We start from the raw sequence: 21,016 nt of genomic DNA, 5'->3' as shown, positions 1-21,016 counted from the left end.
CACACGCACGCACACACACTGTTGTAGAGCGGGAGAGAGAGAGAGAGCGCGCCACAAGATTTGGGTCGACACGTTTACAGTTGAAGTTATTTCGTAGCTTGACTTGTTGTTTAGTATTAATTCTTATTCTTGGTACTGCCGTCTGCTGTCTTTTTTATTTAGTTTTTGTTTTTTTTTTTGTTACTTTATTCGTGGGTGCTTTTGAACTGTGTTTTTCCGTTTACTTTAGCCTTTTGTACACTCTGTTGCTTTTGTCTCTCGCTATTGTTTGCTTTAGTTTTTTTTTAGTTGAAGTTTGTAGTTTGTATTGATATTTTTCTGCTGTTGCTGCAATAAGCACAGTTAAAATTCTCTGCTCTCTTTTGTGTTTATGCTGTAATAAAGAAAAGAAAAAAGTTTATTAGTAATGGTTGGAAGCAAAAAGTTCGTAACGTTATTGCCTTGGACAAGTTTGTCGGCAGTACGCAGCAGCAGCAGCAGCTGTTGCGTTTGCGCTAATTGCTCTCTAAGCGATAACAGCAGCTACAGCTGCGCCGCTGTTGACGTTGGCAGCGGCGCAGACGACAATAAGAAAAGAACGCCCCAACAAGTTGTTGACTTAGCAAGAGAGAGAGCGAAAGAGAGAGGGTTGAGAGTTAGCTAGTTCAATTTGAAGGCTCCATTGTGCACAATATCCTGTCAGCTGTTCATACAATTTAGCAGACAATAAATAATAAAGCAAACATTAGCTAAGCTATAAGCTGCTCTTAACTTAAATGACCTTAACAGTTTTGTTCGTGCGCAAAGAGCAACTAAATAAATTGCAAGTTATAGTTGTTCACACGAGTGACTGATTGATTTGATTAATTTGATTAGTTGTTCAATTGAACGCGCAGCAACTCTAATTTGCCTATGTGATTATTGGCGCGTGCGTTTCGTCGCTGCGCTCCCCATTCCCACTCAGAAATGCATTTCGAGCAGCAGCAGCAGCATCAGCTGCTCATGCTCTCTCTATCTCTGTTTCTTTCTCGCAACCGGCATTTATGCTTTTGTTGTTATTGTTAACATTGTCATAAGCAAACATAAGTGTGCGTGCATAACTCATTGAAAAGGTCAAAGGTCGTGACAGTGCACACCTGGCTAGCGCACAAAATTTGTATAAAGGACGCAGCTGGCGCGTAATTAAAGAGCGCGACAAATAAAGAGCGAGACATTCAATGAGAGAGCGCAGAGCGCGTGAATGAGCTCAAAGCTGCACAACAAATGCAAGGCAAGGCGAGAAGCTTTTTAGATTTTGGTGTGGGCGAGAGCGCAGTTCACACAATTACTTGCGCGTGCTCTCGTTCTCACTCTCTCGCTCTCTTTCTAGTTCTCTTGCCTTGACTTGCCTTGACATTAAACGCATATTTTGATGGTCACCTCAGGGTTGCCAGGAGCAAAGCTTTGGCTGGCTGACTGTCTGTCTGTCCGTTCGTTCGTTCGTTCGTTCGTTTGTGTGCAGGGTGCGCAACGTTGACATTTTCATTTAGTAATGCATTTACTTTGGCAGCCCAAGAGAATGAGAGCGACACTTATATGCTGCGGGGGTGGCATTTAAAGTTGCGACAGTTTAATGTAATTTGCGTTTTACTTTAAGCCATTTACAATTTATTGCTAGCGGCACACACACACACACACACACACATTCTTTTTCTTTTTAGCAACCCTCTGCTGCTGAAACGAGAGTTGGCGGCTCACTCAAGGGTCGAGACCATTGTAATATTCTTAACTTTGCTTTCTTTTATACTCTCGGCTCTGCCTGCTATTCAGAACGTAAATTTTGAAGCGTGTGAAAGCAAATTTTGTATGCATCCCATCGAACCCCCCGCCCGACCTTCTCTTCGCTGCATATAAACCAATCGAGGGGTGTGTGGGTCAATAGGCAATCTGCCTTTATAATCATCTTATAATGCACTAAAAACCGGAAACTGTTGAAAGTGCAATGGCAAACCCAACAATTGCTGCTCAAAAGTAATGAGAACGCAAAATGTTAAATTTTTCTTGTGGTTGAAATTTATATTGCACAAGGGCTGCTGTTTATAAAATTGACTTGACACTTGTAAATTTCCAATTTAAATTATATATTTAACACTCTCTCTCTCTCTCTCTCTCTCACTTAGCCAAAGCTTTTAAGCCTACGTATAAAAAAATATATAAAAAGCTTTTGACACTTGAGATCTTACAATCACTCAATGTAATTCTCAGGTGCATACTAAAATACATAACTGTGCTTAGACGTAACGCAAGTGAATGTTATTAATATTACATTTGATATCAACGTAATCAACAATGACACAATGGGAACCTTAAGATGTTCACTTTACATTCACAATGTGCAATCTAAAAAAATATATATAGTTATAGCTGCAAGGCTGTAACTATTTGAATGATATAGAATTATAATATAGTTTTTTACGTTAACGCATTATTAAAACAAATGTAATTTAATTTAACATCTATTGCCAAAGACAAACAATATTTTGTTACTTTGTAATATTGCTCTTGCTATTTAAACTAATTTATTTTATACATTTCTGTATAGCTATAAATATATATTTAGCTTGTGAAAATTCTAGACAACAATTCTCCATTTACTTGGGAATCGAATCTATAGATCTCTGCCATATCACATGTAAAATTGATCACGAGCAGTTACAGTAAACACGTATGTATATGTTTATATGCATGTATACACACTCACACATACATATAGATATGTATATGTATGCATTATGCCTTAATCTTGTGTCACGTGCAGCACAATAAACCGTTAATTATTATATATGTATGTATGCATGTTATTTATTTATTGTACTGCTTGCGTTTGTAAGATTGAAATTTATATATTTTTATATATTAAGCACGTAAAAATGTGTTGTATATTTTTGAAATTTTCAAGTCTTTGTGCTCCACGATCACTTGTAAAATTGAAGGCGTGCAGCTGACGCATTCACACACACACACACACACATACACAGCCAGTCACATTGCACGCACACACACACACAGCGCCAGTTTGGTTGGTTTGCTTTCAAAGTCATTCGTAGGCAACTTAAACAAAAAGTATATGTACATATGCATGTATTATGAATTTAATTGTATGTATGTGCGTGCGTTTGTATGCACTGAGACTTTCTATAAAGCTTTTGTACCGAAACTTATAACTGCAGCTAAAAACGTAGCTTGAGATTGTGAAAAGCTTAATACATATGTAGTAGAAAGTGAATTTTTTTTGTGTTAAACTAAAGCACAGAATAAAAAAAAAACAACAAAGAGCAAAAATATACAAGAAGAAAAAAAAGCTTAAAAGCCAATAGCAAAGAAAGCAATACACAAACAATGCGTATGTATGTATATATGTAAATACATCAGTTTGTATGTATGTATGTACATATGCTGACACTGCTTGCTAAATAGCTTTCACACATACATACAAGCACACACACACACACGCCGACAGAAACGCACGTGAGAGCTAACAAATTGAGCGCGCGTTCAATAACACACAAAAAAATAAAAAGAAAAAAATACACCCATTAAAGAGCGCAGATCGTATATGAAGAGCGCCAAAGAGCAAAGTTATCGTCACGCACTTTCTTTGCATTTTACGTGTCTTCGTAGCATGTTATTTTATTATTGTTGCTAATTTTATCTGCTAAATATTATAAAAACACACACACACACATGAACATAAAGCTACAAAAAATAAAAATAAAGAACGTAACGTATGTATGCATGAAGAAAAAAAAACCGTATGTATAAAAATAGCTAAAAACGTTGGTCTAGTCAGCTTGTGTGCGTGTGTGTGTGTGGGGGGGGAACAGCAAAAGAGAGAGAGAGAGCGCGCTGAGTAAGTGCCGTGTATGTATGTATGAAGCTGTGTATGCGTGTGTGTGTGTGTGTGTGGGAGTCACGTAAAGGACGTTGAAACCAAGGAGAAATAATAGTTAACTGTTTTGCTATTTGCAATACATTTTTGCTTTAACTAAAAGCTACATTTTAAAATAAAAAAAATATTAAACACACACAGAGCATAAGCGACAAACGCAAATGACAGCTTGGCCACGAAAAAAAAGCTCACTTACACACACACACACATGCACATATCATCATTCATACACACATTAACACGCGCACAGTTCATTTACACACACACACTCACGCGCGCGCAAGCAGAGCGAGAAAAAAAAGCTAAATGAAGCCGAAAAAACTTTTTTTCTTGATTTATATTGTTGCTTGTGGTTTTTGCATTTTCTGCACACATAGGATATGTTTGTACGTTAGTTATTTATTTGCGTGCTGTTTGCATTGCAAAAAAAAATTTATAAAAAAAAAATAATAGTATATAATGTGAATAGCTATTTGTTATTTACTGACGCAACGAAATTGACGTCGTCTTCTGCTGTTTGCTTGGCTGCTTTTAGCTGCGACGAACCGACGCGCACGGCACGGCTGAACAACGTATAATGAAAACTAAGAGACACACACAGGCGGCGGCGAGGCTGTCCAATGCTAATACATAGCGCTCCGCAGCAGCAGCGCCAAAAGAGCGCGGGCACATGCACACTCATATACAAAGCCAGCTCTCCAACGTGCGCGCGCTAGTGCTCTCTTTCTAAAAAAAATAAAAAAAAAAGCACGCGCCTCAATCTCTCAATGGCTAAAATGTCTGTGTTGTGCATTGCAAGGCAGATATGCTCTCCCCCACGACTGCTGCACTCTCGCAGCAAATACTGGGCGCTCTCTTTGAGACTGAAAACCACCACAGCATATATGTATGTTTATATGCATGTATGTGTGTGTATATGAATGCGTGTATGTATGGGCTACACTGAAAGGGCACATGCTAAAAACAAAGCCAAAAGCTGACGAACTGGTCGTCGTTTGCTTTGCGCCCTGCACTTTGAACCGCAATTGCTCACACATACAAACAAACATACATATGTACATATATGCATTTAGCTGTATTTTTATATATTTCTCTATATGTACGTAGACACATTTGTATAAGTATATTAAAGCATACGTACGTGTTGTATATATGTATGTATTTATTTGTAGCTCCTCTTATTGTTGTTTTTAATTATATTTGTTGATTTTGCACAAGCACACACACACTAAAAGTAGTTGCACTTTTGTATATACATATGAACATACGTGTATATGTACACTTGAAAAAAAATGATTGCTTAACTAGAGAAAATGTATGGTCTATGCATCGAAATTTTGTTGTTTGATTGCTTTATGCTGTGGAAACAAAATATGCGATTCAAAAGTGAATAAGAAAATAGATCGAAACAAGACGATTTATTTTCGAATAAGAAAATAAATCTACCAACACGATTTATTTTCTTATTCGCTTTTGAATCTCTTATTTTACTCTACCCGCACACACACTGCAATGACACAAGCAAAAGCAAACTAAATGCTGGCGCTATCGCTGCTGCTGCTTCTGGCCTTTACTAACTGCGCTGTCGACTGCGCTGCAGCATTTGCAAAACGCAGTCAAAGAGCGCACGCGGCCCAAGAGCGAGAGAGCGAAATAGAGAGAGAGAGCACGTTTTACGCTCGCGTGTTTGGGTACAAACGCAAAACAGGAAGAAGCAAAATAGCTGCTGCAACTACAGTCATGTATACATACATATATGTATATGTATGTATGTATTTGTAAACACCATCCAGCAGCCAAAGCAAGAACATTAGGGTGTCCCCAATTATTTTTACACGGAATTTCTTATGAACATTAATTACTTGTATGTAAATTATTTGTTTGTATACTATGAAAATTATTTATATAAGCATAAATATAAATACGATTAGTGTTTATAATTTTTTGAGCCACCCTAAGATGCTGCGATTAGTGTTAAGTCTTCAGCAAATGTTTCAGCTGCAAGCTGCAACGTCCACTTCGGCAGTTCTTGTTGTTGTTCTTGTTCTTATTGTTGCTTTTGCTAGCGTCATCAGTTGTAAGTTAATGTTGCTCTTCTTCTACTCATTGTTGTTTTTCTTTTTTCTTTTTCTTTTTTGTCGTTGCGTTACATTGCATTGCAGCAGGCGCTCTTTAGTATTGTTGCTGTTGTTGCCTGCGCCTTTTGTTATTGTTATGATGATGCGTCGCCGTCGCCGTCGTCGTCGGCAATTTCGAAACGTGCTGGCATTTGTGTGGAACGGAACTTGTTTTGATATGCTTGGGCTCATCGCTGTCGCTGCGCTGCCGACGCCGCTGTCAGCTGCCGCTGCTCTGGGCCCTGGGCAAACTTTGCAGCAGCCCCAAAACAACAATAAGAACAACAACAAATTATTTGTTTTCACAATTCCTCTTGCATTTTAATGCTACATTGTGCGTTTTTACGCGCTGCGTTTTGCTCTGTGAGAAGCAAAGAAGAGCAAGAGGAAGAGGGCAACTTTGTATGCTTGCAACATTTGCTTTGTTGTTGTTGTTGTTGCTGCGCAGCCAAAACAAAGTTTGAAGTAGGTTCATTGTACTTTTTTGGGTTTGTTTTTTTTCTGTTTCAGCATGCGCGCTTTTTTTTTTAAACGTCTTAACGCTGTTATGCTCTGTCGCGCATTCACACATAGACAAACAAACACACACACACGCACGCGTTTGTTACACGTGCGTGTATGTGTGTGTATGCAAATGGGTCAACAAAAAATTCACAATATGTATTTGTATATGTTTATTTACTTTGCATCTTCTTCTAACACATCCTGGCGTTTACCATATCTCTCTCTTTCTAACTGAATCATTAACATAAACTTAAGCAAACTCAAGTATTTATTTAAATTAAACTTTTGCTCGTAAATAATATTAACAATATTATACTACAGCAAAGTGCTGCATTGCTAAACAAAATTGTATATAAAATAGATTTTATTTAAAAAAATATTATTAAATAACATTAAACATTCAATTGTGCAGCATTAACGTCTAGAATTAAATTTTTTTAAATTACAAAAAACAATATTTTTATTGCATGCTACATTTGATTTTCTGTTTTTGTTAATCATAAAAACTAAATTTATTTTATTTTTAAAAATTAAATAAGCCTGGAAATTATAGCTCCGAAACTTATGGATCTGCAAACTTTTGTAGGAGAGTTTTTGCATCTTTCTCATTATATAGTCGCTGACTTTTATATACCTTAATCGCTAGAGTTGAAGAAACGCGATTTAACCTGGTTATATAAATATTTGTTTAACAGCGCGAAAATGTATTTATTATTAAAAACTTATTTGTTCAATTGGCTAGAGAATTATCTATAAAATGCGTAAGCTTAAAAATGAGTGATAACAGTTGTAGTCGAAGTGATAGCTCAACAAAATGAAGCTGACCATAGGTTGTCTGTTTGGTAAAGAGACTGGACTAGAGCTTGAAGAGAATCCTAGAGAACTCACATGCATATTTATTTACAGTTAGTTTTGTGCTGTTTAACAGCTTGGAAAACGTCCATGGTAATTATGCGTGTCCACCTGAGACGACGAAGTGTCCGCCTATCACGACGAAATGTCCACCAGCTATAACGACGACAAAGTGTCCTCCAACCGGAACGACAAGGACTACAACTGGAACGACAGGGACTACAACTCGAACGACAAGAACTACACCTAGAACGACCACCAGATGTCCACCGAATACAACTAAAAGAACAACTAAATGTCCTACGCCTAAGCCAACTAAACGTTCTACGACCAGGACAACTAGACGGACTAAGACCACTAAACGTAAGACAACTAAAAGATCCACGACCACAAGAAGAAAAACGCCAAGGACATCGACAAGGAAAACTACAAAAAGAACAACGAAGAAAGTAAAAACTACGAAGAAAGCTACACCGAAAACTACGAAGAAAACTACGCCAAGGACAACCAAGAGGAATACTACGAAGAGAACAACACCGAGGACAACCAAGAGGATTACGACGAAGAAAACTACCCGTAGACCAACCACAACTATAAAGTGTACTACACCAAAACCGACCACAACTAGGACCACAACTAGAACCACAACTAGAACCACAACAAGGAGTACAACTACGCCTAGGCCAACCACAACTATAAAGTGCACTACACCTAAGCCGACCACAACCAGAACCACAACTAGGACTACAACAAGAACCACAACTGGAACCACAAAAACAACACCTCCATGCCCCACAACAACAACAACAAGGACCACAAAGGCAACCACAACACCTTCATGTCCTCCAACAACAACAAGAAGGACCACAACTACCACAAAGGCAACAACAACACCTTCTTGTCCTCCAACAACAACAACAAGAAGCACAACTACCACAAAGGCAACCACAACACCTCCATGCCCCACAACAACAATAAGAAGGACCACAAAGGCAACCACAACACCTTCTTGTCCTCCAACAACAACTACACAGAGAACCACAACACCTCCTTGTATAACCACAAAGAAATCAACAACAACATCAAGAAAACCAACAACAACATCAAAGAAACCAACAACAACATCAAGGAAACCAACAACAACAACCACAAGAATGTCCACAACAACTGTGCGTCCTTGGCACCCATGCGAGCTCTGCGGCCCTGGTGGCAAGACCTGTCCAGGTTGCCCCACTCAAGACAATCTCTGCCGTGAGCTCATCCAGCAGCTGAATAATCTTGAGAAGCGCATAAAACTTTGTGTCTGTGGAGTAAGTAAATTCTTACTCTAATTTAGAATTTACATTTCAGGATTTATTATACGATTGTCATTATTTTGTTTTGAATAAATGTTGTTGTGCTAAATAAAAAAGTTGTTCATATTAAATTGTTGAAAATTTTAATGCTGAGCTGCCTGATGCATATCAGAAGCAAAAGGGCAACCTTAATGGTAGGGTAATACAATAAGTGTTAAGCTATTTTTGAAACTATACAAAATAGACATTTTCAAGGGCCTTGCACAGTTTTGAATGTGAACATGCCATGAATAAACGTTTAGCACACATAATAAAATGTATAAAATATTATGCATTTTATTTTAATATATTACAAAATAAATTTAAAATAATTCAATTGCAGCTTTTTATTGTAAATGGTAATGGTTTCTACTAAAAACTATAAAATGATTGCAGTTAAATATTCAAACCAAACCAATCATCAACAATAGTAAAATGGATTATGCAAAATAAATAGAATATCAAGTAGATAAGCAACATTATTTTACAATTTTTAAAATATTTAAAAAGTCAATTCTAATTAATGCTGCATTACATTTTTTGTCAATTTGTTAGTTAGGCAAATTCAAATTTAATAATTAATGCCTAGTGCATCTTCAATCGCCTCACATTACATTTAAACACACGTATTAATAATTTAACAAACTGATTAAACAAGAATAAAATAAGACTGCTGTGGCTATTAAAAATAAATTTGCATTTACTTTAAAAACATATTTGCGCAATTGTTTTGTCCTATAAATAAACTGCAGATAAAAAATGCTATAAATTCAAAGGATTTTAGTGTATGGAACAACAGTTACCGTTACAATTTCGGCAAGTGTGCTTATCAACATGAAATTCACCATTGTATTCCTTATTGGTATGGCAATTAAGACAATCCAAAAAAAAAGGATTCATAATAATAATTTTTTATTTAATTTACAGTCAGCTGCATTCTGCTCAGCATTGTGCAGGAATCAACAGCGACAGGACATCCCTGCGCTCCATGCGGTCCTGCAGGACGCGCCTGCGAAGGTTGCCCCAGCCAGGATAATCTCTGCAGGGAGCTCATTCAGCAGTTCACCAACCTAAGGAATCGCGTTCGCACCTGCGTCTGCGGCATGAGCAAACATCTTCTCTAAGTAGGATTGCCTGTGGACTCTTGGATATGGATTTGTTGTTGATTTGGATTCGGAAATATAGAATATATTTGTTTTGTTTTGCTTGTAATAAAATTGAATGCATATAGTTGAAAATACTGCGAGTTTTTATTATAAACTTTTCAGAGAGAAAACATAAAAAACTTCAGATGTGACTGATGCTACAAAATTATATTTGCATAAAATAAACTAAGCTATTTTGTATAAATATTTTTTTTTAATTAGCTCCTTTATATATGTAAACAAAAAATTTTAGTATGCAGTCAAACTGAACAAATTTTGTTTCTTTTGTTTTTACTTTCAATTTAAACAAGTTTGTTTGTTGTAGATTTGAAGACAGAAATAAATACAAGTTAAACATAAAAAAGAAAGGAAAAATTCTATAGTTTATGTTTTATTGAAAGCTTTTGTTATTAAGATAAATATAGATTTAGCTGAAGTAAATTATTTAAATGATTGAATGTTATTCTAAAGTTTTAGTTCAATATATTCTAAAGTGTTTGTTTAAACATAAGCGTTAGCATAATTATAAATTATAATACAAACGTTATATATATTTTTATATGCCAAAATATAATTGAAATTTTAAAGAACTTGCTAAGCTCAATAAAAAAATGCCAAAGAATAAATTAACACAGTCAAGTGTCTAAAAATTGGTAAACAAAATTGTTGTATAAAGTTATTTTGGGTGCAGCATTGCGGTTAAAATTAAAAACGTATGTAAAATATTTTTTTAAAATAAAATTGTAAATTATTTTTAGCATTTATTTGCGCAAATGTTTGTCCAGAAGTGCAAAAGCTGTGCGGAGCTATAAAATGGCAAATGAAATGCCATAAAGACAGCAGTTGCCTTCCATAGAGATTGCAATCAAGTTTCATTCCAGGACAATATGAAATTAGCCGTGGCCTGTGTTATTGGTACGAAGAGGATTCGATTATAGGACCAAAACCAAAACGTGCCTAATTTGTTTTCAATTTACAGCGAGCCTTTTGCTCTTGGACGTCACAACTGGCAGCTGGTGTCCATGTGTGACAACACCTCGTTGCCACCCACCAACAACACCCACGACTACAACGCCCACAACAACAACATGCACGACCACAACACCCACAACAACAACATGCACGACTACAACACCCACGACAACAACACCCACAACAACAACACGCACAACAACAACAACAACTGATTGCCCCACTACACCAACAACAACAAGGACAACCAGAACCCCATCAACAACAACGAGAACCAAAACCCCATCAACAACAACGAGAACCAAAACCCCATCTACGACAACGAGGAAAACCCCATCAACAACAACAAGAAAAACAGTACCACCCACAACTCCACGTCCCTGGTATCCATGTGATGTCTGCGGTCCTGGTGGCAAAACCTGCGAAGGTTGCCCCACTCAAGATCATCTCTGCCGTGAGCTCCTCAACCAAATGGAGAATCTAAAGAACAGAATTCGTATTTGCGTCTGCGGCGCCAACAAATATCTCATTTAAGCAGTGAGAGAATCCAATCTGACGTACCCGAAAGCCACTACACGATCCTAAGCATTTCCTATTTTCAACTATCAAAATGTTGTTATATATTTTTTTTTTCAATAAATTGTTAAATGCACTCAAATTTTAATTGGTTTTTACTACTATCTATAACATCTAGCTATCATTTCATATTTAAATATATTTATAGATTTATTCATATAATTAAAATTCGCTTCTAATCCTCAAGCGTATATAATTCCCAAGTGAACATAAGCTCCATATAATTAAATACATATTCATCAAATATTTGGCTTGGGAATTATATTCGCTTGGGGATTGAAAGAGAATCGCTCTATAATAAAATACATTATAAAAGACATTAAGACATTATATTATTTAACCTCGATTTATTCAATAATTAAATAGCAAGACGTTAACTAAGTTAATAGAAGTAACAAGGGTCTTTTAACTCTTCAAAATGCGCTAGGAATAATTTTCTGTTATAAATTAATACAATTTTTTAATCAATTTTAACAATTAAGATTTTTATATCGCATTTTTCTTTTGTATAAAATTCTACCAAAGAGTTTAATCAAATTCCACTCAACTGAATATTATTAGGAATGTACATAGAACTCTCTTTCGTAAGATCTGGTTAAAGACACAGCTCTACCTACTATCTGAGATATATCTATAAATAAAATGTTCATATCAACTATATTGACAGTTTTTTCAACTTAAGAAACACAAGAACATTTATTAATATTTATTCTTGACTTGTAATATCTATTGATCCTTGTCTTTGTTTAAATATATATATATTTTTTATATTGGAGAAATATATGAAGACAAACTATATATAAAGCTCGACAGAGATTCCAAAACTATAAATTGGAAAGTAGCCAAATAAATTAAATATATTTTGTTATGGAGCTAACATATAAAAATAACATTAAATTATGGCTAGAAACTGCAGCTATAGCATATATATAAATTTAATCTATTTTAAACACTTTTGCCTTGCAGCTTAAGCAAATATTGAAAAGTTATAAATATTAAATTGAAATGTAAGAAACAAAAATGTGTTAGCTGTATTTTATTTTTAAAAACTTATTTACGCAATTGTACGGCTGCGTAAATAAAACAATGTGCGTGCAAAGGATTGGCAGCTAGCGACTATAAAATGGCTAAGAAAATTGGCCAAGAGCATCAGTTACAGTTTTAACTTTCAGTGACTTACACAACGCCAATATGAAATTCGCAATTGTCACCATTATTGGTATAAAGCTAAAGCAAAAATTTCATTTGCAATCAATTATATAGATTCTATAACTTTGCAGCCAGCTACTTGCTGCTGAACTGCTTGGCCAGCTGCAGTTGGAAGCCACCAACCACCACAACGACACCCAAGCCATGGGTATGCCAGCCATGTGGACCTGGTGGCAACAAGTGTGACGGTTGCCCCACCCAGCAGGATCTCTGCCGCGAGCTGGTCCAAACCATTTTCAATATTGAGAAGCGTGTTCGCTCCTGCGTCTGTGGTCAACGCAGTTGGCAGCTTTAAGTTCATGGAGCTGACACCCGTCGTTGTTGTTTTTAATTCTAATCAGCATACTTTTTTTTTTTGATATATAAATAAATAACACTCAACTATTGCATTCAATTTATAAAGCGCTCGCTCTTCTCATTAAAAAGACTTGGCATAATCATTTTAATTGGTGGAATTACCACGAAATGAAAACTAAACTTGATTCAAAAACTTACCTGCAATTTAATTTGCCAAGCAGTTTGTTTAGTTTTTAAAAAAATATTTATAGCAGAATGAATACAATTTTAGCAACAAAATTTTCCTGGTTCTCATTAGCATTCAATTAAATTAAAAATATTAAAATTAACTAGCTTAAAGTTGGCTGCAGCCGACAATACAAAACCCTGCAAATTATAAAATAAGACAAACATTTCATAATTTATAAAAACTTATACTTCGAACGTCTGTTCCTTTTTTAAATTTGCCAAAAGTCACATTTTATTTAAAATTTTCTTTGTAACTATAATTAACTAATTAATTTTTAAGACTTACCTGTAATTTAATTTCTTGCTAACTAAGTTTGTTCAGCTTGAGCTGTAAATATAAAGAAATAAAAATTTATAGAAATATAAATAATATTTTAGCTCTAAAGTTCGCTATACTATCAATTCCAATGAGTTATTATATTTATATTCAATAAATATTTATTAAGTCAATTTTGTATCAAAATCTCCAATTGTATAAAAACTAGCCTACATTTCTCTATAAAGATTATAGGGTATACCTCGTAGGCTAATGAGGAAACCGGAGACAAGCTAAGCTTAGGTCATAATGCACATTTAGTTAGTCCAAAGTGTCGAATTGCAGCGCATGCTCTAATTGGAGTTTATTACGTCGCAAACAAAATCAAACATGAAGACCAGCCAATGCAGTGAGAGAGTAGAGCAATGGAGAGAGAGAGAGCGCGAGAGCGATGGCAGAAGATGTAGGAAGTACGCCTGAAGTGATAGCGGGTGTATTAAGCTGGAAAAACCGGGTAAGTAAGGCGCATGTTGAGGAAATCGAAAACAATAACAAATTAATGAAGAGCAACAGACACACGCACACACTCACAGACAAACAGACAAAAGAGCGACCGCAAAAGAGAGCGAGACAGCGAGAGAGAGCGAGAGCGACACTGTCCGAGCTAGTCCAAACAGGATGAGCACATATTGGCGAATAACCATACAAAGCAGCAGTCCAAGAAAATGCGTCGCAAGCCAGAGCGCAGGTGCAAAGAAGAGTGCCAGAGAATAAAAAGGAATGAGAGACAATGAAAGCCGGCAGGACGACCAGGCAAGCAGGACATGTTGAACAAGTATGCAATGCACAAAGGAAAAAAGGAATAATCAAAAAGCCGGAAAGGGAAATTGACAAAAAAATTAAAAAAGTGAAGCGGTGTAGAAGAATTGAAATACACAGAAAGTCTCAATTCTTCTACATAAAACAAATTATGAACAAAATTTAAATGCGCAAAAGTAGTGAAATTTAAACACATTGTATTAACGATAGTATCGATAACAAACGATTTTCATCTATATTCTTTTAGCTTACAGTAGTGTTTAATATTTATTGACAGTTAATCATGTAATTGGTCTTAACTTGTTTTTTTTAGACTTGCACATAATTTTTTACCCACACATTGTGTTATCGATAGTATCGATAATCAGCTAATTTGCTGATAGCGATATATTGATAGCGAGAGTTGATTGTATAACCTACTAGTTTTAACTTGTTCTTGAACAAACGTACACATATTATTTTGCTCAGTGTAGTTCATGCCGTTGAATTCACATGAATGAAAACAGCAAAACGCCGACGTCGACGCTGGCAGCGACGCGTTGCTGTGTTGCCGCTGACGGTGCAACAATTTGTTGCCGCAAAAAGCAGCTCAATGAATGTGCGTCAGAATGAGAGGCAAAGAGAGAGCGAGAGAGAGAGAGAGCGTTAAATTGTGTTCAAGAGAGCGCTAAGTGCGCGAATTGTGAGAGGGAGAGAGAGAGAGTGCCAAGTTGTGCAATAGGGAGGCAGCGTTAAATTGTCAACAACACTCGCCGACGCATTCGTGCCACATGACGCAAGACGCCCACGCCCACTCTGAGGACACCCACACAACAGAGACCGGGACCGAGACCGCAGAAGAAGCGCAAGGCACATCCTAGAAACTTCCAAGTCCTTGCGTGCGTTTTAACTATTTATAAAGTACAAGACGCAAGAGCTTCGAGCCCCAAAGACTACATAAGCTTGCACAATTTTCCAACCACTCTCTCCCCACCCCCCACTCTGTCTGTTCTGTTCTGTTTCACTCTCGCCTAGTGACTAGTAATCTTTATAAAAGCACAATTTGTTTGCATTAATTTGATTGCAACACAACAAGCCGGCATAAGGTGCTTAACTTGTTGTATATACAAGTTTTAGACTCGAGGGTAAAAGAAAATTGGTTTTCAAGAAAAGTCTTAAAGTGTGTCATTTTAAACGGAGCACTTGTTCTTCTTAATTATTTGTAGGTCTAACCACGTTTCAAAGTCGTTCGATTCGAGAACTTAAGGTCGAGCTTAGTTAATTATTCCAAAGGGAATAGCAAATCAGAGTCTATATAGTTGAAAAGAGTTTAAAGTTTTAGGGACGTAACTTTGCTAATGCCAAGAGTTCCAAAATAAACAGGAAATCATAGAGCTTTGGAGCAGGTATAACATTCAAGGAGTACAAGTCGAAGCTGGTTTCAAATTCTAAGAGGAATAGGCAGGAATTCTAAAAGGAATAAAATTAGTCGAGCTATAAATTATTATTATAAGTTTATATAGTTGGATAGAACTTTGCTAAATGAAAAACAATGCTGCGTGTTCCAAAATCTGTTTTGGGTTCTTTTTATGGGTTTTAACTGAGCTATGCATACAGCTTTTTAGAATAAATGTGAGCCCACATTTAAATTGTAAGGATTAGAACTTAAAATTTAAGAGTAAGAGTTTTTGCAACTCTCAAAATTTGTTAAGCCTAAAGTATATCCCATTTGATAAAGTCTTTTATTATTATGGTAACTGTTGTTTGTTTGTGTTTGTTTTGCAAACCGAAACCCTACAGCGAGGGGTCTATTACGGCAACCTGAGGGTTGCAAAAGTGCACGCAAAAAATAGCTCGTCCGAATATGGTAGTAATTAAAGATTAGTATATGTGAATAGATATGGAGTAGAACATGATGACTACAGCATCGCAATACAACAGAACAGTAGTATGACTGCGCATAAGTGTCTTCAACGCCAAATCTGATTTCGTCCTAAGCGTTCTTTATGGTGGTAATCTAGGCTATGTGAAATGCCGCACTCTCTTGCTTATTATAGAGAAACTCAGAACGAGTCGAGCGCCAACCTCTACAGAGTTCTCGTGGATTGAAACTTAGAATTGCTCAGAACGCTTCCCAAGTTATTCTGAAGCTACTAATGTTGACATCTATCATCAAAAGAGTGTGTCTAGTGTCAACGCCTCACTCTCCGCCATCCCAATTTGATTAAAGATACTTTCTTTATAATATGGTAAACATAAGATATGAGTGTTTGTTTTAGTGGTGTCTATGTGACAACGCAACTCCTCCGTTAATCCTTACAGCGAGCGTGGTTCTATTACTCCTGGAGGCTACCACATTGCAGTCTCGCGCGGACTGAGATAAGTGCACGCTCGCAGAAGCAAAAGAAAATGGAAATTAATGTAAATCTGGAGTGTGGTGAGCAACTGCATGTGTATGCTTTGTCTAATAATTAGATATGAGATTAGATGTTGATACATGTTCCACTCCCATGCTTAGCACAATAATCTTAATAACATCACACAGACTTATGTCGATATATATAAATCATTTAATTAAATATATGCAAAAGCCCTCTTGGCAAACGCGATACCTCTCATCCCGTAGCGAACTCTGGTCCTTAACGCAAATATATAAGAGAGTGTGTGCCTGAACACTCGCACTATTGTGTTACCCAAGACTTTGTGCCATCAGCCTACACACCTCTACGAACTCCCAATTACTGACAAGTTTCGAGTGACAAGACTAAATATTCTCCGATTGACTTCTGAGATGTTGTCCAGTACTGCTATCCACTCCTAATACATTTCATTTCCCCATTACGCACTCACCGATCATAAATGAACTATGTCTACTCTGTGGGACGTATAGAGTCATAGCTCGATAGGCAGAATATTTTAGGATAGCTGTCAACTACCTGAAATTTCTCTCCACTCTTATGCATATAGACATTAAGCGAGCACAAAAACTCTCAATTTGCTCTTGCTCGAATTGCAGTGAAATGCGATGAATCATTTGTAAAAACAAATATAGAGAGTCGAGATTTAACTCTCTTTCTATACATTATCTGCTTGACGTGTGGATAGCCTGTAATATTGTCTTGTGATCATAATCTAGATCTAGACTCTGTTGCGTACGATATGTGAAAACAACTGGAGAGTAGAATCAAAAAAATATAATATATATATACAAGCTCCGAGTGGACGATTAAGCTGTCATAGAGCCGTCGTTGCAACGATAGCTTTAAGATATTCAAGCTTCAAGGTCCATTCTTTTAATACAGAGTTGTGATAGATTTTCTGTATGTTGTCCTCTCTTTAATGAGTATATCTACATAATTAAAGTGAACAGTGTATAGTATTGAATATATATTAAGATAAGACTACGAATGCTTAAATGTCGCACTAAATTATTGTGTAAAGTGTAAATAGATATTAATTAAAATGATTGAAAAGTGAGAGATTAGAGAGTAATTTATGGCTAAATTCTGTGATTCATTTGGTTAAGATCAAATATATCAAAGACACTACCAATATATAAAGAATCATATTGCTGTTAACCAGTATAAATGCTTGATCTACTATAATAACTCTAAATTAGAGTGCGTAAGGATCAATAATCACACTAAAATTTACTAGTCAACGTCTATTAGTTATAGTCTTTCTATCTGTAGTATTTAGTCTTATTAGTCTATTTTTATTGTATTTTAATGTATTGTCGAGAGTGTTAAAACGATCTATGTAGATTTGATAATGTGAAATACTAGGTTGCTGCTATTTTAGCATTATCAAAATAGTGCCTATTATATAATCCAAATCAAATTTTTGATTGCCACGTCATGTCTCTTCTATAATAGACTGATAAGTTCGTCTGATTATTTTATAACCTAATACTTAAAGATATTTCTCGCTTATGGCGCGATTACACATGGTGTAACATGGTCACTCTCTCTCGATGATAGATAAATGTGATGAATTAAAATAGTTAAACTTTTAGTACCCATTTACATATTAAATATATCCAATGATATTGATTGTAACGACGCAAGTATAAATATATCTCATGACAACTGTGCCTGGCGCATAAAATTGCATAAGAGTCTTCGAGAATTTGATTGCATGCTAATCGCTTGTCAGTACTATTGTATCTGGTAGACATCCATTAAGCGAGTACCACACCACATTTCCAACCTCCACAGCTCGCAACGGCTCTCCCGATAAGCTCTCTCTACTCACAAGCATCTTGCTGCTTCTGTTCCTCGCTTTCTCTCTATGCACCTTAGTCTGTAGTGTTATCTCACTCCCTACCTCACTTTGCTATATCTTGTGCTCACGCACTCGTTCTCTACGGCGGCGTGTCTCATAGTGTGACACTATTGACATTTATGTCAACGTACGTGTTTGGCAGCGTTATACTGTAGTGAATACGCGACAGCACTCAGTGAGTGTCAGATAAGACTGCTATGAGGGGAGTGAAATGGCGAGGCGTATCCCGGTCTATGGCAGTGGTAGTGGCTCGCTATGGCGTGAATTAGTGCATATTATTCTATCTATCCTACCATCTCTAAAGCAACGTGCTTTAGGGTCCAGATTGGTCTGCTGAGGTTGCTGTAGCTTAGGAATGGCTTGCTAACTCACTATTGCTCATTAATGAGCGTTGTGTTCTAGTTGGAGTGAAACCTCCATATAATACCAGGAGATCATAGCTCAGTAAATAATTTTATATCTCAATAGTTGCACACACTCAACCAATCCATAATTCTTTTTTAGCTGAGAGATCAAACATGCACAAACATTGTATATATTAAGCTATGAAATTATAAGTCAGAAGAGTATAGTGCTTTTCTTATACATTCATGTATCTGTAAGCGTAAGGTATTTGATTAAATTGCAATTGCAGATCCTCTATAACATGCTTGTATGTATGCAAACCCTCCACATCACTGGCACACTATTAATCATACGTCAACTATCTTACTTTATGCTCATCTAGCACCACACACAGATATTATGCTCGTTTTATTAACATATTTTTAACAGGTACTCCCGATGTCGTGACGAGCAAGCAAAGAAAGTCTATATTCCAACCTCTCCGATATAATCTTCAACCTTGTGAGACCAAATAGTCATGGCACACATAGACAACTTGAACTTTCATCTGAGCTCAAATCACAGAGAACATTTCTGTCCTTCAGATTAGTTGTTAGTCTAAAACTGCATACTAGTGTGGTCATTCAGTCATTCAATCAATCAATGCAACCAATCAAACAGACCATAGCTAGGTATACAAAAGAATTGAAGCTGCGAGCGCTAGCAGAGCAAGCGCAAGAGAGTGAGAGAGAGAGAGCGCGCGAGCGCAAGAGAGTGAGAGCACAACTGTGTGCGATAAGCAGCTCAAGTTCATGCTAAAATAAAATGGGTAGTCCCCACACTCTTAGTTAGTTGCTTACACTAATAACAATTAGATTTCTATTTTATGTATTAGTATATATAAATATTTTTTAGCATAAAACTTCAATGAGCAATATTACATTTTTCTGAATTTAGTTATTTTCAAAAAAACTAATAAAAATTAATAAATTGAATTGTTACGTACATATGTATGTATCTAAATTTCTTTAGCATAAATTTTCAATACTTAAATCAGCAAATAACTAAATATATAAAATTGTAGTTATAGCATTCACTCATTTTTAAAATCAATGCTGAATTTATTTTATTTTATAAAATCATGTCTACAATTTTTTATAAAATAAAAATTTATTATTTTATAAGCTCATGTCTACAATTTTATATAAAAGAAAATAATAAAAAAAAAATTATACAGTATTTGATTTTTGAAAATTCTTCAATGCTCTATTAGCTGAATTTTTTATTTTAAAAAATAAAATAATCATTGTTTACGTTTACTATTATATTTGAATATAAATATTGAATGAATTATATATATTTAGATATATTTATATATTTTGTATTTTAAAATTTATTGATTTGCTTAAACTTTCGCTTAAGTTATACGCTAACAACTGATTATTCTATAGAACATAACTAATCGATAACTGTCGATATATCTTATAAGCGACTGCACTCTTAACTTGAACTATTTTATTGCTCAACTTTAACTCTATTAATGCTGCTGCTTAAATTCAAAAAAATAGTTCTCGACAAAGTCTGGACTTGAAGTAGCTTGCACCAGAAGCTATTGTAGCTGCTATGTATGAAAGCAAGAGAAAGAGAGGGAGAGAGAGAGAGCGAGAGAGAAATCCACTTGAGACACTTCTTAATTAAAGTCAGAGTCGATTCTTCTCTCGACGCTGAATGGAGTCGCTCTCTGCAAAGAACTAGACATAAATTCAAATTAGCTTTGCCAATTGCCTTGGCATATCGTATAATGGGCCATTCCGTCGCTCAACTCAACTCTTAACACGAGAGGATAGCCATAGCCCCAACATTTGTAAAGTCTCAGCCGCTAATGGGGCCTGAAAGCTGCACACACCACAATGTGTGAATGAAGTCAGAGAAAACCCAATTAGAGGCAACACACACACACACACAGCGACAGTTTGTATGCTTTGGCTAATTAGCGACATATTATGTTTGATAATGATGATGCGATGAGATGGCAAATTGCTAGAGAGACTAGAGAGTGGCATAGGAGCATAAAGGAGAGTGCGACAAAATTAGCTGCATTATTAAAATCAACAAACAAAAAAGATATTTCTTTTTAATTTCAGTTAGGCAAGCATGTAATTCTTTTGAAATTCTATATTCTGAAAATTATTATTAGCTTAAAGTAAGTTTGC

The 21,016-nt window shown here is 35.9% G+C and overlaps 3 protein-coding genes and 1 long non-coding RNA gene across 4 annotated transcripts; 3 read left to right on the top strand and 1 right to left on the bottom strand.

The window, feature by feature from the left end:
* Nucleotides 1–129: 129 nt before the first annotated feature.
* Nucleotides 130–4,497, bottom strand: LOC108606626. Its single transcript, XR_001915464.2, has 2 exons — nt 4,396–4,497; nt 130–373 (listed from the first exon to the last, which is right to left on the bottom strand). It is a non-coding gene; the product is annotated as an uncharacterized LOC108606626 (long non-coding RNA).
* Nucleotides 4,498–7,294: 2,797 nt separating this feature from the next.
* Nucleotides 7,295–8,671, top strand: LOC108606624 (GATA zinc finger domain-containing protein 4-like). Its single transcript, XM_017996910.2, has 2 exons — nt 7,295–7,370; nt 7,435–8,671. The coding sequence occupies exon 2, from the start codon at nt 8,168–8,170 to the stop codon at nt 8,633–8,635; it is 468 nt and encodes a 155-aa protein (XP_017852399.2). The 5' UTR covers nt 7,295–7,370; nt 7,435–8,167; the 3' UTR covers nt 8,636–8,671.
* An 826-nt stretch (nt 8,672–9,497) lies between these two features.
* On the top strand, nt 9,498–9,928 carry LOC108606625 (salivary glue protein Sgs-7). Its single transcript, XM_017996911.1, has 2 exons — nt 9,498–9,576; nt 9,642–9,928. Exons 1-2 carry the CDS (start codon nt 9,549–9,551, stop codon nt 9,836–9,838), a joined length of 225 nt encoding a protein of 74 aa, XP_017852400.1. The 5' UTR covers nt 9,498–9,548; the 3' UTR covers nt 9,839–9,928.
* A 766-nt stretch (nt 9,929–10,694) lies between these two features.
* On the top strand, nt 10,695–12,980 carry LOC108604951 (salivary glue protein Sgs-3). Its single transcript, XM_033294515.1, has 4 exons — nt 10,695–10,774; nt 10,839–11,360; nt 12,540–12,626; nt 12,688–12,980. The coding sequence occupies exons 1-4, from the start codon at nt 10,747–10,749 to the stop codon at nt 12,909–12,911; spliced, it is 861 nt and encodes a 286-aa protein (XP_033150406.1). The 5' UTR covers nt 10,695–10,746; the 3' UTR covers nt 12,912–12,980.
* The last annotated feature ends 8,036 nt before the right edge of the window (nt 12,981–21,016 follow it).

Source organism: Drosophila busckii, chromosome X (assembly GCF_011750605.1).
Source record: "Drosophila busckii strain San Diego stock center, stock number 13000-0081.31 chromosome X, ASM1175060v1, whole genome shotgun sequence".
In the NCBI taxonomy this organism is placed as follows: Eukaryota; Metazoa; Arthropoda; class Insecta; order Diptera; family Drosophilidae; genus Drosophila; species Drosophila busckii.
Note: the sequence above shows the minus strand (reverse complement) of the source record. Positions and strands in the feature narration are given on the sequence as shown.

Excerpts from the sequence above, each read along its gene's own strand:
- LOC108606624 (XM_017996910.2), top strand. The coding sequence starts at position 8,168 with ATGCCCCACAACAACAACAACAAGGACCACAAAGGCAACCACAACACC.
- LOC108606625 (XM_017996911.1), top strand. The coding sequence starts at position 9,549 with ATGAAATTCACCATTGTATTCCTTATTG. Across the intron at positions 9,577-9,641 it reads CACCATTGTATTCCTTATTG|TCAGCTGCATTCTGCTCAGC; the intron begins GTATGGCAATTA and ends TTTAATTTACAG.
- LOC108604951 (XM_033294515.1), top strand. The coding sequence starts at position 10,747 with ATGAAATTAGCCGTGGCCTGTGTTATTG. Across the intron at positions 10,775-10,838 it reads AGCCGTGGCCTGTGTTATTG|CGAGCCTTTTGCTCTTGGAC; the intron begins GTACGAAGAGGA and ends TTCAATTTACAG. Across the intron at positions 12,627-12,687 it reads CGCAATTGTCACCATTATTG|CCAGCTACTTGCTGCTGAAC; the intron begins GTATAAAGCTAA and ends ATAACTTTGCAG.